Raw genomic sequence first — 27,508 nt, 5'->3', positions numbered from 1 at the left:
TCTGAAGAGGCATTTTACATTGCATTATAGATCACTGAGTATGCCTCCTACTCCAGAGAACTTGTGTAGAGCTCAGCCTTGTATTTTACATTTCTCTTGCGTGCTGCAGGCATTGTGTACACATGATCAGTGTGTCTTTTCTCTTCTAACGCTGATATGACTTGCCTTGTACGGTCGTTATCCTTTTATTTAAATAACTCCCCCGGAACCTATTGCCACTGCTCAGACCTCTGTACACCTTTAAGTGTGCCTGAGATGGCATGTGATGTGTTGAGATAGACGTGTATCTACAGTGGCAAGAACACAGACACCTATGCTGTGCTCCTTTTCTTTTTTCCTTTTCTCTGTTAAAAAACGGTCCGTCCGTCTATGGATCCATTCACATCTGTCCGTTCGAATAGCTCCATTCTGCACGATTCACTGAACGGACCGCAAGTTTCCTTCTGCAGCAATGTTTCCAGAACAGAAAAGGAAGCTGAAGTGCTGCATTGGGGGCAATGAGACAACGGAACGTTTCTTCACACTAGTGAAAAAACTGACCCTTCTAAGCAGAAAAATGCCCTTTGCTAATGGGCATGGTGGGGGGGGGAGGAAGAATATGGGGAAACGGAGCGGAAGTAGTTGAAGGCAAGCGGAGTGAAAACAGATCCAATCTACCGGTAATCAAATCCATTTTCACTTTACCACTTCACGCAAATGTAAACCAGGCCTTATTTTCCAGCTATGGAACTGTCAGTTTTTCTGCAGTCAGGACCCAGTCAAGTTATAGCGTCCCTCATTGATAATAAATTACAGCTATAAAACACTAAGCAGAAAACTGGGCTTCTGACTGCAAGGAATAGATAAAAAGTTATTTAATTTATTTTTGCTCTGGGGCACCTCAGACGCTGCAATTGAGCAGAGACAGTAAGGCCTTGTTCACATCATACGCGCTTCCATGCGGATATTGAAGCGCGTATGATGTGCTGAAACGCATAGACTGCCCTTCTACCGTTCACATCTACTGCGCTGCGCAGCAGTACGATGCGCTGGGAAGCGCTTGCGTACTGCTGTCTGCATTCTGCCCGCAAGTGCAGAGCTGAACCCATCACTGTCAATAGATGGGATCAGAAACGCAGCGGCGCAGATGGCGTGCGATCAGATGCGCTGCGTTCGGTTTGCACGGCCATCTGCGCTCCTCAGATGTGAACGAGGCCTTAAAGTGAACCAGAGACGAAGCACCCCCATTTATTTTACCATATATATCAGTGGCAACATTAGAGAAAACACCTACCCTGCTCTCCGTTCCATCCTCACTGCTAAAAGTGTCTGTTATCAGCTGTGATAAGAATCCCGACTGAGCATTCAGTCTAGCTTTGCCGGGAATGATTATTGCTGAGTTATTATAGCAGAGCCACAAGGGGGCAGGCTTGGGCTTGAAAAGACACAAGAGAAGACAGACTCAGCTATAATCATTCCGTAGCAAAGCCAGACTGAATGCTCAGTCGTGGTTTCTAATCAGAGGTGATAACAGTCAGATTAAACAGAGAACAATGAAACAAAGAGCAGATTAGGGGCTTGATTCACAAAGCAGTGCTAACTGTTAGCACGCCTGTGAAAACCCCCTTAGCACGTCTAAACAAGCTTTTCGCGCATAAAACTTTACGCGCGCAAAACTTTATGCGCGTAAAACCTTACGCGCGTACTGCACAGGGCGCTCCGCGTGAAGTGCCCACTAAAGCCTATGGGACTTAGCGCGTAAAACTTTGCGCGCGCAAAGTTAACGCGCGACGACCTGATTGAGAAATCCGGTGCTAACCTACTTAGCACCCTGGTTAGCGCGTCTAAAGACTTTAGACGTGCTAAGTAGGTTAGCACCGCTTTGTGAATCAAGCCCATGGTGTTTACTGTCATGTTCCCACTGATTTATAAGGTAAAATACATGCGGGTGCTTCGTCTCTGGTTCTCTTTAAACATTAAATGCCAATTCTCATTTAATTTTGGTTTGATAAACATTAAATGTACTTTGCAAATGTTTATACATAAAACAAAACCATGAGATGTCTAAAAAAAAAAGTAATTTCTTGGAGTAGGCGGACAGATCCAATTGTATAACTCATCAGTTTATTTTTATCTCGCGTTCACTTTAAAAATCAGGGATGGGCATTCATGGCATTGCATGGATATCTGTATTGCTATTAGGCATTAGTACTGGGCTGCATTAATATTGCATTACAAATCTCTGCTGGCATTGCGCACACACGCGATGGCAGCATCACAGACCCCTCCTTAGTGAGGGTTACTGGCTGTGCATAGATATCAGTGTTGCATTATGGATGAGTGTTAATCGTAACCGGCCGTGCCCTGCATCTCGGCAAGAGCCGTAGATCTGTATTAATAATTGAACGGAAACGGTTATTGCAACATATATCTATATACCGGTAATGGGCATCTCACATCTGTGCTATAGATCAGCAGTTAGCTTTGCAGTAATTGCACAGAGGTGATTATAGGGTTTGACAGCCACTGTACAGCATGGTGAGATGATTGGCTCACGGGAGCAGCGTTTTCCACCTATGTCTATATTCAGCGCACTGAGACACCTGTGGTTCTAACCCAACAGCCACACACCTTGCTGTATGAATAGGTCTTATTCACAGTTGGTGTATTTGTATGATGCTAGATATACAACAGATGTAATGTACAGCCCTTATATAGATACCTTACACAGGAACAGGAAAAAAATAAAAGACGCAGGAGCCCTTACAGGAAAAAAAGGTGCCGCCATAAGCGCCTATTGTAAATGCCCCGATTTGCAGCAAAACATGGAAATTTGGGGGCACGGCGGCACCTGCTGTCAGGCGTCTCCCAGCACCAAAATTTACCTTCTTTGTCGCAAATTGCGTCTTTCACTATGGCCGCGATATGCGGCTAAGGTGGTACGTTTCGGCACCGAAAGGCACCTGACATATTATAGGAGCTTGCGGAAATGCAAATTGTGGCGGCATTATGAATGCCACAATTTGTATTTCCTCAAACTCCTTTAGTTAATCTGCCGGTAAGGGGTTTAGGGGTTTACTGGGTTAGGAAGCAGGGAGGAATGTCTTAGGATTAGGCACCACCAGGGGGGTCTTGGGTTAGGCACCACCTGGAGGGTCTTAGGGTTAGGCACCACAGGGGGTTCTTGGGTTAGGCACCACCTGGAGGGTCTTAGGGTTAGGCACCACAGGGGGTCTTAGGGTTAGGCACCACCAGGAGGGTCTTAGGGTTAGACACCACCAGGGGAGGGATCTGTGTGAGTGTTGGGTTAGGTTTACATAGTTACATAGTTATTTTGGTTGAAAAAAGACATACGTCCATCGAGTTCAACCAGTATAAAGTACAACTCCAGCCTGCTCCCTCACATATCCCTGTCGATCCAGAGGAAGGCGAAAAAACCCTTACAAGGCATGGTCCAATTAGCCCCTAAAGGGAAAAATTCCTTCCCGACTCCAGATGGCAATCAGATAAAATCCCTGGATCAACATCATTAGGCATTACCTAGTAATTGTAGCCATGAATGTCTTTCAACGCAAGGAAAGCATCTAAGCCCCCTTTAAATGCAGGTATAGAGTTTGCCATAACGACTTCCTGTGGCAATGCATTCCTCATCTTAATCACTCTTACTGTAAAGAACCCTTTCCTAAATAAATGGCTAAAACATTTTTCCTCCATGCGCAGATCATGTCCTCTAGTCCTTTGAGAAGGCCTAGGGACAAAAAGCTCATCCGCCAAGGTATTATATTGCCCTCTGATGTATTTATACATGTTAATTAGATCCCCTCTAAGGCGTCTTTTCTCTAGACTAAATAAACCCAGTTTATCTAACCTTTCTCGATAAGTGAGACCTTCCATCCCACGCATCAATTTTGTTGCTCGTCTCTGCACCTGCTCTAAAACTGCAATATCTTTTTTGTAATGTGGTGCCCAGAACTGAATTCCATATTCCAGATGTGGCCTTACTAGAGAGTTAAACAGGGGCAATATTATGCTAGCATCTCGAGTTTTTATTTCCCTTTTAATGCATCCCAAAATTTTGTTAGCTTTAGCTGCAGCTGCTTGGCATTGAGTACGATTATTTAACTTGTTGTCAATGAGTACTCCTAAGTCCTTCTCCAAGTTTGATGTCCCCAACTGTATCCCATTTATTTTGTATGGTGCTAGACCATTAGTACGTCCAAAATGCATGACCTTACATTTGTCAACATTGAATTTCATCTGCCATGTATGTGCCCATATAGCCATCCTATCCAGATCCTGTTGCAATATGACACTATCTTCCTGAGAGTTAATGATTCTGCACAATTTTGTATCATCTGCAAAAATAGCAACATTGCTCACTACTGCATCTACTAGGTCATTAATAAATAAATTGAAGAGCACTGGACCCAGAACAGACCCCTGTGGGACCCCACTGCTAACAGTCTCCCATTTTGAGTATGATCCATTGACCACAACTCTTTGTTTTCTGTCCATTAGCCAGTTCCCTATCCATGAACACAGACTCTTCCCCAGTCCTTGCATCCTCAACTTTTGCACCAGACTTTTGTGGGGAACAGTGTCGAAGGCCTTTGCAAAGTCCAAGTATATCACATCTACAGCATTCCCAATATCCATATTAGCATTCACTACCTCATAAAAGCTGAGCATGTTAGTCAAACAGGACCTGTCTTTAGTAAACCCATGTTGATGCTGAGAAATAAGATTATTTTCTACTATGAAGTCATGTATAGTATCTCTTAGTAACCCCTCAAATAGTTTGCATACAACTGATGTTAAACTTACAGGTCTATAATTTCCTGGATCAGATTTTTTGCCCTTCTTAAATAATGGGAAAACGTGGGCTGTACGCCAATCCACTGGGACTCTGCCAGTTGCAAGAGAGTCACAAAAGATAAGATAAAGGGGTTTATCCATAGAAAACATCGGTAATCATTTTCAATATTTTACTATCGGAATTCAGCTGTAGAATATCGCTAATTGTAGCAATATTCTACTACCGGCAATACCCTGCACCCTTTTTTCCTGGCGCCTATTTTTCATGTATGCACCTTACACAGTTATGCTGCAATATACTGTTTATACCGTACATCCGAAGAAACTATTAGTTGGCTGCAACTAGACTCTATATTTATGTTGAAGCTACAGTTTGCTTGGATATACCCTATACATAAATGTATACCATACATCCATTACCCATACCTTGTCCGTACACATGTATCTTTTTTAATACCATTTTCTGTCCTATAGAGACTGTTTGCGGTATATTCCGTATCTATACTATACTTCCTGAACCCGTAATCTTCTCAACATGCCTTTTCCACACAACAGGAAATCTATATTGCCTTTCAACAACAGCTATCTGTATTCTGTAGTAAGATTGCAAATCTGATTGAAGACTGTCAAGTTAAATCTTTATGTTGAAACAGGCCGCTGCAGTCATTCTGGTCTGCTTCCTCAAACCCCCCAGCTGAGGCGCAGCAGAAATATCAACAGGTGTTTTTGACAGCATTGATTGAATACGTTACCATACATCTTGTATGTCCTCTGTTCAGTGGTTTACACTTATACCCGTTACTGTGGCTTATATACGCTCCCTTATAGACCTTACACGATTTCCATTGTTTCATCCATATGCTGAGTATTCTTTGTATACTCTGCAAGGTCTGTCTTGCTTATAATACAGCGTTGTAGAATATAGATCGGTCATACAGAGCTTCTTCTATTGATGCTGTTTTACTGATATATCTCATTCAGGTACTTGTCCTCAAACATGTATGCTGCATGATTATATAGCTTCTGTACCCTTCTCACTAATATTATTATTCATCTTTATTGTGCCAAAATCTTCCGTAGCGCTATACATAATACCAAACAAACAGTGGGGAGCATAGATACATGTCTATTATAAGTCAGATGAATTCATGTCGTGACTATTTGCCTTACTATATTAATAATACTGCTCTACATGTCAGTATGGGAGCTTGTTTATACCATCAGGCTTATACAAAAGCATTGAGCAATACATGAGTACAGCTCACAATGGCAACCAGTCAGGTGTCACCTTTATCTGCCTACATAGGAGAGCTTCATTCTGTGTATGGCTTTTCAGGGGCATGCTTATAATGCAGACTGCAGGAAATTTGTACATGTTGGTCTCTGAGGTAGTTTGATTTGGCACACCCCGGCAACAAGTTTAGACATCATGTAAATATTAATGCAACTTAAAGTTATTAGGAACCGCATTTAAAAATATGAGGCAGACACTTACCTAAGGAGAGGGAAGGCTCTGGGTCCTATAGAGCCTTCCCGCTCCTCTCTCGGGGCTCTTGTTCCTGCGCTGACTCTCCCGCTTGAATCCCCCGCCGCGAGGGACTTCAGGAGTCTTCGGGAGCCGAGAGAGCGTGCTCGCGCAGGCGCAGTACAGAGCCGCCCGCCCTGAAGACTTTCAAAGCCTCCTTCGGCCAGAGAAAGCAGTATGTGACAAATTTAGTAAAATACTGCTACCGGGGGAGCCAGCGAGGGGGGCGAAGGCACCAAGAGAGGAGCGGACCCGGAGCCTAAGAGGTAAGTATCTCTGCCTCATTTTTTTAAAATGTGGTTCCCATTGACTTTAAAGCCTCATCAGCACAATAGGCTAAATGTGGCAGAGGCAGCCATCTTTGCTGAGAATCTTGTGTGTGTGCAGCTCCCCTGTTTCTTTGATCTTTGAAGATCTGGTGTAGCGGATCATTTGTGGCAGGTGCATTGCTGCCCTCTCACCCCACCTACTGGAAGTGGCTCCCTCATGCTGGGCGCCTCAATCCTCCTACGCAAATGTTATGCTCAGCACAATGCAACTGTCGCTTGAGATTTTGAGCCCCTATGGCAATAGTTATCGTGCGTGTGTAGTCACCCTAACATGCTGCACAATACAGACAAAAACAGACAAGCTTGTGGACCCTCTGATGTTCCCTAGGCCATACTCTGGAGCTCTGCACGTTTCACTCTGGAAGCTGCTTTGCACAGCTCTCAGCTGTTATTGAGATGGACGATACAGTATTACTCTCAAAGTGCATTGAAATGGGGTCAGCCCGGTGGAGGTGAAGAATCTCTAATTCCTGTGGAATAAATAAGTTGTTGCAGTTAAGGCCTGTTTTACACTTGAGGTGTGCATTGCGATGCCGGGTCCCCGCCGCATCGCTCTGCAAAAAAACACAAACCTATGACCATGCCGTAGAGTACACCGACAGGGTCGTATTATTAGCGCCGCACGCCAGTTGTCCAGTGACGTACTCCCTGTCACTGAAAGCTATGCCTTGCCCATTGACTTAAATTACTTCCGCCGGTGCGGAAGTCCGGTGGTAATGCGCTGTTGACTTTGCGGTGGCTCAGCGGCGATACAGAAACTTCTGGCACAACGCAGTAAGTGTGCTGGGCCCCATTGCATGATCTCCTCCACTGTGCCGATGTCCCTTATGAGAGATCCGTTATTTGCGGGAGTCAGGGGCTACTGTGCATATGCATGCCAGGCTGCGCACCTCCTCAGTCGCCCTCCTGTGGCCAGGAGCATTCTGCACTTGCGCAGTTTGTAATGACTATAGCACAGGCAGAGTCGCACAGTCAGTGATCTTTTGTATGGGACAGCAGCACAGTGGAGGGAATCGGGAGGACTCAGTGAGACCAGCCAGACTGCGGGAGACTGAAAGCAGCCCCAGGTAAATAAAACTTCACTCACACACCCCACCCCTGCGCTCACGTTTTCTTTACCCCAGCCGAGCTATAGGGGTATAAAGGAATGCCATAAATTTTACTTTCTGCCTTGTGCAGACTTCTGAACCAATAAGAACAATGGAGAGAGTAGAATTCTAAAAATCTGTAATGCCAAAAGGTATTCTGTTGCCATGGCTTCCAACAACATTAAAAAACAAAAAAGTTTGAAAGTGGCTGCAGAATGAAGTTTGAACATAGTTTTTGGAAGCGGTATTGTACTGTGTTGGCCTTCAAAAAAAGCAGCAAGTTGTGAATCAGGATGATACCATTAATTGCCAAACATAAAAGAGTGTAAAGAAGTTTAATAGCCAAAAGAATACTATTTTTCCTTTTAAGATGGCCAATAAATAGTATCAGCCTGATTCAAAACTTCATAGTTTTTTCAATTCAGTTACAGGAAGACTAAATTGATGAACTAAAGTGATTTTTGATCTAAAACAGCAAAACACTTCAAAGAGGAACTGTAGTGAAAATAACATAATGAAGAAAACGGCATATTTGTTCTTACAGTATTAGATTATAAATTATATAGTTAATGTTTGCCCATTGTAAAATCTTTCCTCACCCTGATGTACGTCCTGTCAGGTGCAGCTCAGCAAAATGTTCCAAAGCCACTACAAAATATACTTGGCCTCCCAGAATGCTCTTGGGTGGGGGCGGGGGGATTCTGCATAGCTAATCAGCCTAGGCTAAACATCACTGGGTGGGCGGGGGCTTCATACCCTTATACAGCGATATAAAGGAACAGTTTCTGGAGCAGAAACCAGGATAATTACCGTAAAAGTGGGCATCATGAATAATTTGCTGCATTCCGCTATATGTCTCTACAGGGCCTCTTTAATTCCTGCTGATTATAGGCAAGTATTATGAGAGCAGCAATGCTTCCTTATTCCACACCGAGATTACATGATTCATTATTTTTATGTGGTTATTTAAAACCTTATTGGGCGTACTTAGAAACGCAAACAGAAATGTGCCAAGTCCTCTATTTTCTGCTAAATAATAATCCTCGGTTGAGTGAGGAAGGTTTTCAGAGATATCAGATCAATTATTATTGATAGAATGCTCACACACTGGCCATTTGTATGTCTATTGGGGGTGGGCATGACATTAAATCTGGAATCAGATTTTCATCTTCAGGAGTAGGAACCCAGCAGTGCACAGGGGACACTGTTCCCCATGTGCATTGTGACAATAAGGACATCAAATAAGAATCCATACAACTGTCCATTGCTCATTCAAACATTTGACTTTAAGGTGCCCATACATCTAGCAATTTTGCTGTATGATCAAACATTCGATTTGATCATTTTGTTGAATCAAGAGAAAATCGATTATGTTCCAGTATGCCCAATTGATGAAAAGTGGCGAATATCACGTCAAATTGACCAGCTTAGTCGATCAAGCAGGATGCAAGATATCGGACGATGGCACAAGAATCGGCTATTGTTTATGAATCATGCTATTGACTCTGAATTCAGAGCATGGAGCATTGCATTCGGACCATGGCGACACAACATCGGTCAGATCGAGTAGTGAAAGTGAATCGCATAGTATATCGCTTGTAGTGTGTGCCTCAATTGTTGATCGACTTTCGATCAACTATACTGAAGTCGATTCCCCAATAAAGTCAATCACCTTGTCAATTAAATCAGAATCACTAGATGTATACCTTTACATCTAGCGATTACATTTAGATGGCTACCTTTACGCTAAATCAATAGTTTACACAAGTGCAAATATCACCAACGCTTTTCACACCCCCAATAGGTGCTTACTCATAGGGTCACTCAGGGCTGTAGAGTGGGAGTCGAGGAGTAAGAGCAATTTTTGAGTACCTGGAATCAGAGTTGGTGGTTTCATAAACCGAGGAGTCGGAGTTGGAGTCGGATTATTTTTGTACCCATTCCATAGCCCTGAAAGGTCTGTGGAGTCTAAGTCCAGGAGTCTGAGCAGATTTGGGTACCTGGAGTTGGTGATTTCATAAGATAAGGAGTCGGAGTTGGAGTGGGATGATTTTTGAACCGACTCCACAGCCCTGGGGTCACCCTATGAGTGATAAAGACCTCTGAGTGAGCTGCAGAAAGCTGTGCCGATCCATGTTGCATGTCCATATGGTTGTGGCGGACAGCCCTTGATGTTACGCACTTGTCTAGGCCAGGAGGGTCAGCTTGAGCATCTTACTTAGCTTTGCATGGTGGCAATGCCTGAGGACCACACTGTGACATGGCATCGGCTGGGGACAGCACTGTGGCCTGACACTGGGGACAGCACTGGGACTTAACACGGATACTGCCTGGGGATTACACTGTGACATAACGACACTATTTGGGGATCATAGTGTGACACAATATTGGCAATCCCTGGGAAGTACACTGCAACATAATAATGACACTGCCTGGGGATTATACCGTGACATAACACTGACACTACCTGGGAGTACACTGTGACATGACACTGTTTGGGGTCTGGGGTCATACTATGACACAATATTAGTAATACCAGGGGACCACAACTGTGATATAATACAGTATAATCTCATTATAGTAAACTCCAAGGGATGGGGAAAAGCATTTTACTATATCAACAGTTTACTTTCTCAGAAATTGTCCTAGAAATTGCCCAGCATGCCCTGGTACATCCTCAGCTGCAAAGGAGCAACTCTGTCCTTGCATTGGAGGTACAGTACAAGCACTTGTGCATTTGGTGGACTACAAGGTAAGTATTCCTTATGCTGGGTACACACCATGCAATTTTCTGTTAGATTTTCCGTTCAATCGATTTCTTGATCGTTTTCTGATCAATTTCTGAATCGATTTCCATTCACTTCTATGAGAAATTGACCAGAAAAACGATCAAAAACAAGATCGAACATGATGGAAATTATCTATCGAACCATCTATCATAACAGAAAATTGTATGGTGTGTACCTAGCATTAGGGCTGTGTAGCCCCAGGATGGACATATTGCTGGTTCAGTATCCAGGGCTACTAGCTGTCACTGAATAGAGGCAGCCTCTCACTTCCTGCGAGTGGCTCCGATACCTCCGTGGGCGGGACTTGCAGCACCAGCCTGATGTGAGCAGCCGACCATGGGTTTCACACTAACAAATGACGGATGCACCGCCCACTGATAACTATATTCAGGGTCAGTGTCACGTAGGTGGCAAAAAAAACATGTTTGCTATAAAAGAAGTTTTATTATATCCGAGTTTACTATACCAGGCGTTTCTCTCATTGTCTTATAATGGAGATTGGCCAGGAACTGGAACAGTAGTTTACTATACCAGAATGTTTACTATACCCAAGTTTATTATAACGAGATTATACTGTAATTACACTCCCTGGGGAGCACACTATGACGTAACACTGACGCTGCCGTCATCCTATGGGATTAATCTCACTGCATCGTTTGCGATTATTGCCAATCGCCAATGCGTTGCATGCAGCATTTTCCCGGCGATTACGTTGCAATTCTCATTTACTGGAATGTGAAACGCAATCCCTGAATATTTGCTGGTAAAAGTAATGCAAAATCTCAATTACTAGACGATTGCCATGGCGATTTTCACTTACGAGTGTGAACGGGGGCCTCTGGGTCTATGGCTAAAAGAATTAGAGGCAGAGGAGCAGCAGGACAGCCAGGCAATGTGTATTATTTAAAAAGAAGTAAATATGTCAGCCTCCACATGTCTCTCACCTCGGGTTCCCTTTAAGACAGGTCTTTCCACTATTGCTTTGCCTTCTTATATGAACTTGATGATGTCCTTATTTGGTAAAGCAAGACTTACTGTACCGTAACCATAACAACCATTCAGAGAACCCTGTGTTGTTCTGAAGAGAGGGGGTTGCCATTGATCACTGCATATCATAGGTCTTTGCAGAGCATTAGGGAATGAGTCCCTTGTATGTCAGAGGTGGCATCAGACTCCCCTGGCTACTGTTACTTCATCCCCAGTGACCCCACAGTGTGGCGATCACAGATCTTGCTTTTTGACTTTATTTTGCCTACTAGGCTGCTTTGTTATTGTGAGATGTTTGAGGAACATATGCTTAGGTGTTCTTCTGTCAGGCATTTTATGGTAAAACTGTCAAATGAGTGGGATGGTGTTTACTGTCGGACACCTAGCTGTGTGTTTATAGAGCCATACAGGCAGATGGGCGGTGTGTACTACTTTTATGAAGGCTTGTAACACAGAGCAATGCAGCTATGCGTTTGTTCGTATGGCTAAACTGCCGTTGTAAAGTCATGTGTTCAGGATCTGCAGATTATATACTTGTGTTACGTTTAAATGGCTTGTATAGTTTGTGATCTTTTTATTGTATGGCTCCACGCACTGTTCTGAAGTGAACAGTGGATTGAACACACACACACACAACACCAACCCTTTGCTCACTCCACTGGCTACCAATAAAATGGAATTCTGTCTAAGTTTGGCTTATTGACATTCAAATCCTTGCACAATCTGGGCCCTGGATACCTGATGGTTTGGTTGCAACTGCATCACACCCCCCACAATCTTAGATCAAAAGGATCTAATAACTTGGTCACCCCCAGAGTCCACCTCAAAACCTTTGGAAACAGAGCCTTCTGTCATGCTGCCCTTTTGCTTTGGAACTCCCTGCCACACCCACCGGCCCACTGGCTTCCTCTCTGTTCCTCCATATTAGCCCCCTGTGTACGAGTCCATCTGAAGACATTCTTGAGAAAGCCAAAGGAGCTCTCCTTCTAGGATGCACGGTCTGTTGCACCCAAAACTTCCTGTTTGTCCACACTTCCGCCCACCTGTGTGCAGCAGCCACAGCTTGGAGTGTTCTGGTCATGCACATTTCAGAAGTGTTGCTCGTGGACAAGAGGAAGGTGTCCTGCTATATTAACTTCAAAAGGTCCTGGAAGAACAACTAAGTTCGGTCATCAGCGATCCAGCACAATGGATATTGACTTCCTCAACGACACCTGTACACTAAATGTTTGGCGCTAGGCTAGTTTAGGATACCCAGCAGGAAACCTCATGGGGAAATTCTGCTAACGTGATTGGGTGGACATCACCCTCTCAAACTGCAAGGTTTCAGATAGGTTGCAGTAATCTAGTCTACTACTCAGCCAATCGCAACACTTTGTGCTGTAGAGGGTGCTGTGATTGGAGATTTGTTCCCCGTGAGGTCTCCTGCTGGGTCCCTTAAACTAGACTTGCGCCAAATTTTCACCCAAATGATCAGTTGTTTTTGGCTGAGAAAAGTCTAAAATCAGAATCAGAAATTGCCAAGCACGACTGGGTTGTGCCTGGTATTGGCACATGCAATTGCTTAGAGAAGGAATAAGAAATAAGATAATATAATAGACATAAACAGATGTGACAACAGGAGTATAAACACAGTGTTGCACTAGACAGTCTATTGATCCAACGCCCGTAGCTGAGGGGGAGGGATGATGGGGGTGGGCCTGAAGATCATTCAAGAGGTTGACAGCAGAGTAGAGATGGGAAGTTCGGATCTTTTCAATGATCCGGATGATTCGAATCGGATCATTGAAAAGATCCGGATCTTTGATCCGAATCTCGGATCATTTTACAAGGGAAGCATTGGGGGGGGGGGGGGGGGGGGGTCGGGGGTGAAATGACTAGCAGGGCAGGAGAAGGAGAGGGGGTGGACACACAGAGAAGGGGAGAAGATGGACAGAGGGCAGGGAGTGGACAGAGAAGGGAGGAGGGAAGCAGAGAGCAGAGATGTTTGTTTGCACACAATACCCACATGCTGCAATCATATGCTTTACATATATTTCACCTACATGTTCATCTGTATACCTTGAATGGAAACGTTACACAGTTAGAAAGCATTGCCCAAAGCATTCCCGGAAGATAAGTGCAGCTGTTTAGAGCGAGTGCAGGAGGATCATATTGCACTGCAATCACAGTGCCTGCAAAGTTACTGAGCTGTGCTGAGCCAAAAGTTTCCAATGTGTTCACTGTGCACAACTAGGAACAGACAGCCTATAATGAGCAGCGCATTTCAGCCAGTATGTGTGCTCTACACATATCTGGCAGTGGCACCCATGTCCCCTCTACCTGTCCCTGCAAGGCTGGCTCCCCTGAGTCCCCTCCAACAGAGCGATCCATCTCTGCTCTGCTTCCAGGACCCCGCTGCCTGCTGAGAGGGGGAGTGTCACTCCTGGCCCCACCCCTTTTGCGATCCGAATCACTCATTTTGATGATTCGGATGATTCGACTCACAAAATAGATTCGGATCAAAGATCCGAATCGTTCATGATCCGGACAACACTACAGCAGAGTGGAAAAAGGAGTTCCTATGCATTGAGGTTCTGGTGGTGATGACCTGCAGCCTGATGGCAGCTGACTGGAGAAGAGCAGCAGTTGCCAGGATGTGAGGGGTCACTGGAGATCCTCAGTGCTACGGAGCGTAGTCTCGGCGGTCTGGACTGTGTTGTGGTGATTCACAACCATACAGCTTTATTCACCTCACAACATACGAGTTGCAGAGACGGCTTACTGGCATAGCTGTGTTAATTGAAGGAGATCTGGTTTAGGCACGGTTCACACCTGTATGGGTGTTAATGCAGTTTGACACGATAGGATGGCAGAAGCCAAGATTCACGCTGTGCAGTCAATGTAATACATTAGAGGTGTGAAGGAACTATAGCAGCTCATTATATCTCGGCTGCAGTGGTGTGTCTCCACAGAAAACATACCCGGCTTACCTGCTCTTATTATGGACGACATTAGAATTTTTGTGGGAGTGTTTCCCACCGTTTGACTGGATTCCCTGAATGCGGTGTAAGGGCCGGAACCTACTAGGAGTCAATGTAGCATTTAAATCGGGCAAGCGCTGTATGCAGCGATTCCTAGTCCGATTCCAATAGCGTTTGACTCCGACTATAAACTGTACAATACTTCCGATTAGCGTTTTATTTTTATTTTAAATAAACTTTATCATACCTACCAGGTGTCCCAATGTCCGCTCCCCATGGAAGAGGTCATAGGTGCTTCTTTTGGACCAATCAGAGGAGCGCCTGTAACCTAGGTAAGTATGATTAACTTTATTTAAAATTCGAAGTGCTCAGCCCCCACATCGCTGTAAAATCACTTTGAAAAGCGATTTTGCCGCGCTTCTATACATAGCAATGATTGTAAATGCGCTCAGATGCTGCATGTCCTGCGATTAAGCTTAAATAGGAACTTCAGCCTAAACAAACTTACTGTCATTAAGTTACATTAGTTATGTTAATTAAAATAGATAGGTAATATAATCTCTTACCCACCCTGTTTTAAAAGAACAGGCAAAGGTTTGTGATTTCATGAGGGCAGCCATCTTTTTGGTTGAAAGGAGGTGACAGGGAGCATGAGACACAGCTCAAACTATCCTGTGTCCTGATCACCCCTCCCAGTTGCTAGGCAATGAGAACAACAACATCAGAAATCCCATCATGCTTTGCACATCATCAGAGGTAAAATGCCCGGGCAGTTTTTTTTATGGGGCGGATCTTAGCTTCTAAGCAACTAAAAATTAGGCTTGGGTATAAAAAAACAAATTTCTGATGCTGTGAACCTGTTAAAGAAACACCAAGCCTTTTTAGTGCTGCTGAGTAGATTTTTAGTCTGGAGGTTCACTTTAATTGCAATCTTACAGGTGGGTTTCCCAACATTTAAAATACATTGGCAAAGCCTTTTTTGGGTCTGCCGGCGATTGCTGACGATCCAAAAACGCTGCCAAAATCACCCTAGTGGATCCCACCCCTAAGTCTTGCCTAATGTAAGCGGGGGGCATGTAAGCTTGTACTTGAGCTGTGTAGAGTGTCACTAATAAGCAGCGCATAAACTCACTGTGTAACACAACCTGGGCCGTGAGACTAGGATGGGCTCACTAAAAGGTCAGGCGTGGGATGTTACTATGTTTAAAACCCTGCCTCCAGCAGCTGAGAGGTTAACCATGCAGAGATTACTAATAGCACACACTGCAGCAGGGCAGAGGGTGTCTCCATATGTGACAGAGTCTGAAAATATAAGGAGGCGGGAAGACTGCTGCTATGTGAGGAACAGCTTGTAGCATGCTGTGCCTTACTGTGTCCGTACCCGCTGCACTGCACTCGACGTGAAAGCCCCATATGAATATAATTTCATTGGGTTGCGATATAATAATTTTGTGTGTTGTTACAAAATAGCCTTGGTGTAAAAGGGCCCTTACTGGTATAATTCTAGCAAATGTGAACCTGCAGTCAGTAGTCCTGACTTACTAATGTCTATCCAGTCCAGAGCTTTGTCTGGGATCCACTACAAAGCGCTATCGCAATCGCTAGCGATTTGTGGTGGAGCTTTGTAAGCGATTTCCCTGCTCCTATAGTACAATGCATTAGAATGTAAACGCTCCCAAAATGCTGCATGTCCTGCGATTGCGATTTCCATAATTGCAAGCGCTCCAGGGGATCTGCTCCATCCACTTACATTGGCAAAACGTTTTGGGAAATCACTAGCGATTGAAACCGATCCCAAAATGCTGCCAAAACACTCTAGTGGGTCCCACTCCAACCTGAATAATCTCAAATGCCTTCTGTTTTAAGAAGGCAAACTTCTGTTATTCCAGTCTGGAGAACATCTGAAATTATAAGGTTACGTTCAAATCGGTCGGACAGTATAATCACCTTGCTCGATTAGCTGTGCCAGAAAGTTTAGTATTCGGGGAGATGGATGGAGTAAATTGGTGCTGTATATTTGATTTGTGCTTATTTAATTAATGAATTGCTAATTTAGAAGTTCTGTGTATGCCACTATTTGTGTATTATTAGCAGTGTAGTCACTAGGGTTGCAGATAAGACCTTGTTGGGCACTAGTCAAGTTTAGGGGATCCAGCAGGAAACCTCATAGGGAAATTCTTATAACATGATTGGGTAGACGGCACCCTCTTGAACTGCCAGGTTTCAGATACACCCACACTATTCGGCCAATCACAACTTTTCAAGCTGTAGAGGGTGCTATGATTGGAGAACTGTTCCCTGCTCGGTTCCCTAAACTAGACTAGCTAGGAGATTTCTATTAAAAAAAAAAAGTACCATTGCCCTTTTTTATTATCCCTTCCCACAACCTTCCAGCCCTGTATGTATTGACACATGTAACAGATGTTCTATTCTATGTAAAGTGTTAAACCTCATACCGCAACAACCCAGAAAGATGAATCCAGCGGCGGCTCCCTCACAACAAGTATCCAGCGATTCATCTTCCCGCCGGCCGCGTCATGCAACATTACACTATGATGCAAACGAGATTTTTCTAAAGATTGCGGTAGTTTGTGCGGTGTCGTTGGGGATCATACGGTCTTTCATCACCGCGTAACGCATGTTCGCATAATTGTGCGCCTGTACCCATGTCATGAAGTTGCGTAACCTGGACATTAGTTTAGGTTACAGACAATATGTGGGGGTGACATACAGCAATAAGACAATACAGGAATACATGCAAACCAGATCACGCAGCACAGTATGAGTACCAGGTAATGCTTAGTCGGTCACTGGATGGGAGCATGGATATTAGGCAAGTCAGGTTCACTCAGATTCATAGGATGTGTGTATGGTAATGGAGGTGCGAGAACAGGTAGAAGACACAAGGAGGAGGACCCTCCCGAAGGCTTACAAGCTAGACTGAGAGGTTGGGACACGAAAGGTAGGGGACCATAGTTCAGCTGTGGGTTTAGAGCACCAGTGAGGGGGGTAGGCCAGAGTGAAAAGGTGCGTTTTGAGAGCCATGTTGATGGAGAGGGCAACCCTAATGGGGGGAGGTAGAGAGTTCCATAGTGTTGGAGCAGCTCTTGAGAAGTCCTGGAGGCGTGCATGGGACTGGGTGATGCGGGGGGCGATCAGGTGAAGTTCATTGGATGAGCGGAGTGAGCGGCTAGGTGTGTACCTCTAAATATAATGGGAGATGCAGGTTGGGTAGGTTTTGTGGACAGATTTGTAGGCCAGACACAGTTATCTTGAATCTGGTTCTGGACTGGATAGGAAGCCAGTGGAGGGATTCACAGAGGGGAGCTGGTAGAACGATGAGAGGAGTGGAGTAGGGTTGCAACGGTATGAAAATCCACGGTGTGATAACCATCTAAAATAATATCCCGGTATACAGTACTATACACACACACACACACACACACACACACCAGTATGATTGCCAGATGTGCCCCACTCCCTCGGCAGATATATATGCTAAAGCCACCTTGAGATTTGGGCGCAGGGTAAAGCTGTAAAACAGCTCACCACGTTCTTGCAAAAGTCCTGGTGGCGTTAAATACTATTCCCCCTCCAGGTCGCCATGGATAGTGGTGAAAGATATTATTATTATGCTATTGCTGACAGCCGAATTACAGTGTTTTTATAGTAATAGCTCTCTTTTGACGGCGCCCAAATTACTCACTGAGTGCCGCTATAGCCATAATTCCTATTACGAACTATGGCGGCACCGGTTGCGCCCAAATCTCCAGCGCTGTTTTCACAGAGCTTAACTTCCACAACCCCCTGTATGGTAGCCAGGTATAGTTGCCTCCAGTATAGCTAGTTAGGTATAGATGTCCCCAGTATAAGTAGACAGGAATAGGTGCAGCCAGTAATAGGTGGCTGCAGTATAGATTGCCAGGGATGGGTGTAACCAGTAATAGGTGGGCGCAGTATAGGCAGCCAGGAATAGATGTAGCCAGTAATAGGTGGTCGCAGTATGGGCAGCCAGGAAAAGGTGTAGCAAGTAATAGGTGGCCGCAGTATAGGTAGCCAGGAATAGGTGTAGTCAGTAATAGGTGGCTGCAGTATAGATTGCCAGGGATGGGTGTAACCAGTAATAGGTGGCCGCAGTATAGGCAGCCAGGAATAGGTGTAGCAAGTAATAGGTGGCGCAGTATAGGTAGCCAGGAATAGGTGTAGTCAGTAATAGTTGGCTGCAGTATAGATTGCCAGGGATGGGTGTAGCCAGTAATAGGTGGCCGCAGTATAGGCAGCCAGGAATAGGTGTAGCCAGTAAAAGGTGACCGCAGTATGGGCAGCCAGGAATAGGTGTAGCAAGTAATAGGTGGCCGCAGTATAGGTAGCCAGGAATAGGTGTAACCAGTAATAGGTGGCCGCAGTATAGATTGCCAGGGATGGGTGTAGCCAGTAATAGGTGGCCGCAGTATAGGCAGCCAGGAATAGGTGTAGCCAGTAATAGGTGGCCACAGTATAGGTAGCCAGAGCCACAGTATAGATTGCCAGGGATGGGTGTAGCCAGTAATAGGTGGCTGCAGTGTAGGTAGCCAGGGATGGGTGTAGCCAGTAATAGGTGGCCGCAGTATAGGTAGCCAGGAATAGGTGTAACCAGTAATAGGTGGCCGCAGTATAGATTGCCAGGAATAGGTGCAGCCAGTTATAGGTGGCCGCAGTATAGGTAGCCAGGAATAGGTGTAGCCAGTAATAGGTGGCTGCAGTATAGGCTGCCAGGAATAGGTTTAGCCAGTAATAGGTGGCTGCAGTATAGGTAGCCAGGGATAGGTGTAGCCAGTAATAGGTGGCTGCAGTATAGGTAGCCAGGGATAGGTGTAGCCAGTAATAGGTGGCCGCAGTATAGATTGCCAGGGATGGGTGTAACCAGTAATAGGTGGCCGCAGTATAGATTGCCAAGAATAGGTGTAGCCAGTAGTAGGTGGCTGAAGCATAGGTAGCCAGGGATGGGTGTAGCCAGTAATAGGTGGCTGAAGCATAGGTAGCCAGGGATGGGTGTAGCCAGTAATAGGTGGCTGAAGCATAGGTAGCTAGGGATGGGTGTAGCCAGTAATAGGTGGGCGCAGTATAGGCAGCCAGGAATAGATGTAGCCAGTAATAGGTGGTCGCAGTATGGGCAGCCAGGAATAGGTGTAGCAAGTAATAGGTGGCCGCAGTATAGGTAGCCAGGAATAGGTGTAGTCAGTAATAGGTGGCTGCAGTATAGATTGCCAGGGATGGGTGTAACCAGTAATAGGTGGCCGCAGTATAGGCAGCCAGGAATAGGTGTAGCAAGTAATAGGTGGCGCAGTATAGGTAGCCAGGAATAGGTGTAGTCAGTAATAGGTGGCCGCAGTATAGATTGCCAGGGATGGGTGTAGCCAGTAATAGGTGGCCGCAGTATAGGCAGCCAGGAATAGGTGTAGCCAGTAATAGGTGGCCGCAGTATGGGCAGCCAGGAATAGGTGTAGCAAGTAATAGGTGGCCGCAGTATAGGTAGCCAGGAATAGGTGTAACCAGTAATAGGTGGCCGCAGTATAGATTGCCAGGGATGGGTGTAGCCAGTAATAGGTGGCCGCAGTATAGGCAGCCAGGAATAGGTGTAGCCAGTAATAGGTGGCCACAGTATAGGTAGCCAGAGCCACAGTATAGATTGCCAGGGATGGGTGTAGCCAGTAATAGGTGGCTGCAGTGTAGGTAGCCAGGGATGGGTGTAGCCAGTAATAGGTGGCCGCAGTATAGGTAGCCAGGAATAGGTGTAACCAGTAATAGGTGGCCGCAGTATAGATTGCCAGGAATAGGTGCAGCCAGTTATAGGTGGCCGCAGTATAGGTAGCCAGGAATAGGTGTAGCCAGTAATAGGTGGCTGCAGTATAGGCTGCCAGGAATAGGTTTAGCCAGTAATAGGTGGCTGCAGTATAGGTAGCCAGGGATAGGTGTAGCCAGTAATAGGTGGCTGCAGTATAGGTAGCCAGGGATAGGTGTAGCCAGTAATAGGTGGCCGCAGTATAGATTGCCAGGGAAGGGTGTAACCAGTAATAGGTGGCCGCAGTATAGATTGCCAGGAATAGGTGTAGCCAGTAGTAGGTGGCTGAAGCATAGGTAGCCAGGGATGGGTGTAGCCAGTAATAGGTGGCTGAAGCATAGGTAGCCAGGGATGGGTGTAGCCAGTAATAGGTGGCTGAAGCATAGGTAGCTAGGGATGGGTGTAGCCAGTAATAGGTGGGCGCAGTATAGATTGCCAGGAATAGGTGTAGCCAGTTATATGTAGCCGCAGTGTAGGTAGCCAGGAATATGTTTAGCTAGTAATAGGTGGCCACAGTGTAGGTAGCCAAGGATAGGTGTAGCCAGTAATAGGTGGCCGCAGTGTAGGTAGCCAGGAATAGGTTTAGCCAGTAATAGGTGACCGCAGTATAGGTAGCCAGGAATATGTTTAGCTAGTAATAGGTGGCTACAGTGTAGGTAGCCAATGATAGGTGTAGCCAGTAGTAGGTGGCCGCAGTATAGCCTAGGTGTGGCACCCTACACCCACCGCACCCTATCTTCAGCTTAACGCCCTCAATGGTATGCCACAATAAGTCAATGCTGGACTGTATGCACATGTTTGACCAAGTCAGCCCTGGATCATCCTGTACATGTATGTGGAAAATTTGAATGATTGACATTTAAAAAAATCAGCATTTTAGCAGTGCCGGTTCCTCTTGCTCTCTATGTTTGAATATACTCTGCATTGTACAGTACCTGCAGTTCTATTTAAAGCAGTCCTGAACTCTTGCCGAGGAGACAAGGAGAACTCATCTAATTCTCCCTTCTTGGCAAGTAATGAGCTGGTGTAATTTGAGTTGTCTGCGGAATTCTGAGCCAATATATAAACACAGGAGGTTAACCCTTTCAATGCCCCCAGCAAAGCAGGAAGTAACCATTCTGCAGAATCTCATTTGGAGTTCTATAAGCTGTAATAAGGAAATAGCTTTTCTTTAAAGGTTATTATGCTGTTGCTCATCTTTTTGAGCAGAGAGGAAGGAGAGGAAGTTCTGAGTTCAGTTCCGCTTTAAAGAGAATCTGTACTCTAATATTCTTACAATAAAAAGCATACCATTCTATTCATTATTTTCTCCTGTGCCCCTCTGTGCTGTTTCTGCCACTCTCTGCTGCAATCCTGGCTTGTAATTAACAGTTTTAGGCAGTGTTTACAAACAAACTAACCAGCTTCTAATAGGCTCAGCTAAGCATAGTGTGTGAGTCATTCAGAGTGTGCAGGGGGCCTGCAGAGGGTGTGTATCGCTTCTACCAATCACAAGCAGCCCTGCACATTCCACACAATCAAGCCTTAGCCCGACAAACAGGACAGAGGAAAGATACATTGATTTATTACAGAGACAGTGCAGTTAGGAAAGACTGCAGTAAGCCAGAGCAGATTAGAACAGGCATAGGAACTTATAGGATAGAAGAACTAAGGCTGAAAAGTTTGTTACAGAGTCTCTTTAAGCAACGGGCAGTATAAAAGCATTTCCAATTGGACACAATGGCTGCTTGTAAACTCATGCAAGCAGAACAACATGGATAATATACATGCTATTTACATAGTTAAATATTTTGCTGCCTTGGTCAAATAACCGGTTTCCCTAGAAGGGTGAATTTAACCCTTTAGCAGCTGGTGACAGCAGAGCAATACCTAAATACCTCACAGGACTTTCATTGTTCCACCGAATGAATAAAGCTATTTGCCTGACTAACATTATGCAAACTTTCAGTGACTTTCTTGGCCAAATGGTAAAAATAACACAGATGTTCTTCCTGTATTGAAAGTAGTTTTCCATTTCAACAAACAGTAACAGAATTTGTTTTTCATATTCTTTGTGTGCTTTGTCTAGCAGGGAATTGGGGTACTAGTGAGCAGAGATACAAAGTCTGTCAGACGCAAGTAGATTCCTGCTAGTTTACGCCACACACCTCAGGCCATGTGACTCAGCGTAGCCGTAGTGTGACCACCAGACATGCAGATCTGCACTAAAAGGGTGTTAATGTCTCATCAGGTGTTTGGACAGAATACCCAAGAAGCTCAGGGTGATCCGGAACCACAAGGAAAGTATAGGGGACTAAAAAAGACCAAGTGTAATTTGCTTTCTCAAAACATAAGGTATTTGCCATAATTCAGCTTTAAAGAGTATCTGCAATGAAAACAAAAACCCTGTGGGGATACTTACCTCAAGATGGCGAAGCCTCTTGATCCTATTGAGACTTCCCCATCCTCCTAAAGGTGGCCACACATTATAAAAATGTTTTAAATATCTGTTTAATTCAAGTATTGCAATCAATTTTTCTGACTGATTGTAACTTTCAAAAATCTGACCAATGTACCACACACATATGTTACATTTTTCCCCCAATTATGATAAAAATGATTTGAAACTCTGAGAAAATTGCTAGGGTGTGTATATTAATAAATTGACAATCTAACACACACCATACAATCTTTAGAAAAATTAAAGAAAAATTTCCAGCACTCTGGATTGATAAAAATCGGGGGGAAAAACGGGAAATCCGATCGGATTTTTCAGTCGAATGAAAAAAAAGCTTTCGTTTTTTTCGGAAGATCCGATCATATTTATCGAATTGCTGTAAAATCGGATAATTTTATTGTGTAGTGTGTCGCCACCTTAATCCTCAGGGATCGAGCACTGGCTCCCCTGAAACCACAGCCGACACGGATGTCACGTGTGGTGCAGGCGCAGTAGCGCTTTCAATATTTACCTACCGCAATCCAGTGCAGGCACAGATGCAGCTTTCCGTTTGGGCTCAGCCGGAAATAGCCGAGCCGATCGGGTTCGCTCTACCGTGCAGACGCAAGTCTATTTCCGCCTGAGTTCATATCAGCACGGGTCACGCGTTGTCCGTTCAGTAAAGCGGTGCGTGGACCATTTTTTGAGGCGATTCCGCCTCAATGGAAGGTATAGGAGAAAAACAAAACGCTCACAAAATCGCTTTGTGTAGCGTTTTTAAGAATAAATACATTGTATTTAGTTGTTTCCGGGTCAAAGAGTTCACTTCCTGACTTGCGTCAGGGAGTGAATTACAAAACTGCTTGGAAAAAAACGCTTAGAAAACCGCTAAGCGCAAAAACGAATCGCCCATCCAAGCGCCAGGAATCGGAAAAAAATACACGTCAAAAACCGCCCAACGCGGATGGACACGCGGACGGAACGCAATGTGAACAAGGCCTAAGGACTGGTTCACACTGCGAGACCTTTTTAAACGCCCGAGATTTTAAAAACTCTTGCTAATGCAATCCTATGTTGGATTTTTACAAAGTCACATCGCTCCAGTGTGAACACTCACATAGGATAACATTAGCAAGAGCTTTAAAAAACCACAAGTGCTTAGAAACACTCTTGTAGTGTGAACGAGAATGTTAATAACACTCCCATAACTTCTCTAGATTGTAAGCCTTCGGGCAGGGTCCTCCTCCTTATGTCTCCTACCTGATCAGGCACCCCCATCACCGTACACCCATCCTATGGATCTGAGTGAACTCGATTTGCCTAATCTCCATGCTCCCATCCAGTGACTGACTAAGCATTACCTTGTACTCTGTGCTGAGTGACTTGGTTTTTCTTGTATTCCTGTATTATCCTATCGCTGTATGTCACCCCTAAATATTGTCTGTAACCTAAACTTATGTACAGCGCTGTGTAATATGTTGGTGCTTTATAAAAAAACAATAAATACTTCCCAAAGCACGGTGCTTAGGGGTAATATTTGACTTCACTCCTCTCCATCTTCCTCTGCTGCCCCTCTCTGTCAAACTCCTCCCTGGCTGCCAATTAACTAGAGGATCCATTTCAATCTCTCTCCTTTGTACATCTCCTCGCTAGTTTCCAGATAACAACTCGATCGTAATCTCCGATCTGCACATGACCTGCTGTTGTCCTCCTCTAGAATTACCTTTTCACAAACGAATCAACAGGGGGCTCTGTATGGCTGATATTGTGGTGAAACCCCTCCCACAGTGTGATATCAGGACCATGGTTCTGACATCACACTGTGGGAGCCTTGTTGCATTGTGGGAAATAACAGCTGTTATCCAACTGCCAAAAAAGCAAGCAGCATCTCCTTCTACTGACATCACCTGCCAGCCGTAAAACATGTTACCATGTGATAAATGTCAGAATGTAAATCAGGGAGAGGAAAGATTTTACAATGGGCAAACACTGACTAAATCATTTATACATAATTATTGAAAAAATGAAGCACTTTTTTTATTATATTTTCACCGGAGTTCCTTTTTAAGTTTATTCATCATTTAAAGAAGGTGGCGGCTGTTACTGCATTGATTGACTTGAGGGTGGCGTCATCCACCTACTTTAGCCTTGTGCACTCCAATTGACTGTTGGCTGTAACTGTGAGGAGTGGAGAAAACCCTCAGCATTTATTCCAGCATGGTGATAGTTGTAGCTTCATCATGTTTGTCCATCATTGTTGATGATGACCAGGAACATCTTATCATACAGAGGAGGTTGACTGGGTACGATGTGTCTGGCTGTGGGTTATCAGTCCGATGCGGGCTCGGAAAGCTCTGCCACATGTAGGGCACAAGTGGTTTGCTGGGATGGTCGGCAGAGCATTGGCTTTGAATTTGCGCAGATCACGCTTCTTCCAGGCCTCTGCAATTCTGCTCTGCTTGTAGTAAGTAGCTCTTTTGCTGATCCAGCTTCACCAGGCGGGATGCTCTTGTGCTATGCTCTCCCAGTTGTTGCTTAGATAGAATGTGAAAACTCCCTTCTGGCAATTATGTATATATTGAAACTTAGGAGACTGTATGGGAAACATAGGAGACGTTTTGGTATAAGAAAGACTGACACTTAAGCTGCACCCCTGCCACACACCTAACCCCCCCCTTTGGCACACCCCTAGTCACGCATACCATAAAAATGTGATAAGAAAAATATGTTGTTTTATAATTCAAACCACACTGGTCATTTCTATCCTGGTTCTTTATGCCCCATATTAACATTTGAGAAGAAGAATATATCAATTTAAAGAATCTCTGAAGTCTCCTAAAATCCCACTTTTTATTCAACATTTATCTTCAACACTATCAGCCCTGCTAAAACGCTGCATCCCCGTGGCAGAAAGCTGTTTGCAAACCCCTCAAATCCCTGTGGGAAATTGCGGGGAGCGCTTCCTCATAGAGGCAGAGCTTTGGGCTGCAGCTCTGCCTCCATGCGTGTCAATCCCCTCTGATCACCGCCTCACCCCGCCCCTCTCAGTCTTCCTTCACTGAGAAGGGCGGGAGAGGCAGAGATTCGTGGGGATAGACGTGAATGGAGGCAGAGCTGCAGCTCAAAGCTCTGCCTCCCCGGGCAGCAAAATCCACCACCAAGAAAGTCTTGGATTTTGCCCGGCATTTGGGGGGTTTGCAAACAGCTTTCTGCCGCGGGGATGCAGCGTTTTAGCAGAGCTGAAAGTGCTGAAGTTAAATATTGAATAAAAAGTGGGATTTTAAGAGGCTTTAAGGGCCCGTTTCCACTAGAGCGAATCCGCATGCGTTCTCTGCATGCGGATTCGCATAACCAATACAAGTGGATGGCCCTGTTTCCACTTGTCAGTTTTTTCCTGCGTTTTTCTGTGCAGGATTTTTCTGCACGGTAGAGCCTGCAGAATTCGCCTGCGTGAGGAATGCAGGCGATTCGCAGGCTATGTATTTAATAGGGAAAACGCGCATGCGTTTTTTGCCGCGATTTCGCGTGCGAATTCGCATGAAAACTAATGTAAATTGAACCAGGCAGTGACATGGTTAAATTCGCATATACCCTGCCTATGCGAAATCGCATGCGAAATCGCGGCAAAAAACGCACGCGGAATCGCATCCGCATGCGATTTCGTCAGCGGTGGAATCCCGGTGATTCGCACCGCACTAGTGGAAACGAGCCCTAAGAGACTAAAGTTTAGAGGCAATTAACACATTTGTCAGTAGATAAATTACATTTATTTACATAGATCTGTACATGATTCCTGAAAGCGGGACAGAGGGACTGGGTTCCCAAAGAGTGACAGCTGGCAGTTATGAGACTGTAATAAAATTACACTGAAGATGTTTATATTCTAACATTCTAAATGTAACTTTTTTATCTTTTGTAACAGGTAGGACTTTTCCCAAGAAAGGTCAGACATGTGTGGTCCACTATACAGGTAAGCAAAGTTCCTTCTTCTGAAATGTATTAAAGTGCTGAGGTGCATGAAATGGACAGAAAAGAACTGCTTCCCAAGGGGCATGAAAAAGGCCACTTTAGTTTAAAGCACATAGAGCCTGAAGCATGGTGCAGTGACCATGCGCAGGCATTGCACAGCAATTTTACCGCTACTAATGCCAAAGGAGCGGGAAGGGTCAAACTGACTGCAGCTTCTTGCATCAGGCCCATGATCCTCCACATAGACTTGTACACGGCTGGCTGCTCGATATCTGCCCAATAGTCGTCTGAATTGATCCACCAGTTGGGTCAGGCAGAATTCCCTATATCGGTCTATCGTCCTTGTCCAAAATGGTGAAATATGTCATTTTTCTGTAGTTTCAAACAATTTTTATTTTAAGTGTGTACAAAGTTTCTTGCATCACCACCATATGGATATACCAAAACCATAATTTTCTACTGTGTCGATAAATATGAAAATGTGGGGGAAAAAAACCTTTCTGTCCAGAGTTACTCCATAGTATGAGACGTGCAGGTGTCTGAGTAGGCAGCCGAACATGCGATGCACCATTTCAGTTACAGTCAGGGCCGGATTTAGGCCAAAGCCACCTAGGCCATGGCCTAGGGCACCACAGAAGCAAGGGCACCAAAGCAGCAGGCTAAAGTGGTGCAGCATTTGCAAGCTTGCAAATGCTGCAATGCAGGGAGATCAGTTGAGCGCCTCACCGTGGTACTCTGCTGCTGGTCGCCTGTGCAGCAGCCACCTTGCTCTCTGTGCATGTTTGCATTGTGGCCGGTGGCTATGGACTTGAGCAGCTTTGAGGACT

General features: G+C 44.9%; 1 protein-coding gene across 1 annotated transcript in view; it reads left to right on the top strand.

Annotated features, from left to right (window-relative positions):
• FKBP1B (FKBP prolyl isomerase 1B) overlaps positions 1–27,508 on the top strand; it is a 111,153-nt gene that overhangs the window by 6,237 nt on the left and 77,408 nt on the right. The window contains exon 2 of the mRNA XM_068280259.1: positions 26,635–26,682. Within this exon, the coding sequence (XP_068136360.1) occupies positions 26,635–26,682 (48 nt within the window). The remainder of the gene's footprint in view (positions 1–26,634; positions 26,683–27,508) is intronic.

The sequence above is a fragment of the Hyperolius riggenbachi genome, chromosome 4 (genome assembly GCF_040937935.1).
Source record: "Hyperolius riggenbachi isolate aHypRig1 chromosome 4, aHypRig1.pri, whole genome shotgun sequence".
NCBI classification, from domain to species: domain Eukaryota; kingdom Metazoa; phylum Chordata; class Amphibia; order Anura; family Hyperoliidae; genus Hyperolius; species Hyperolius riggenbachi.
The sequence above is the reverse complement of the archived record's forward strand: the minus strand, read 5'-3'. Positions and strand labels throughout refer to the sequence as shown.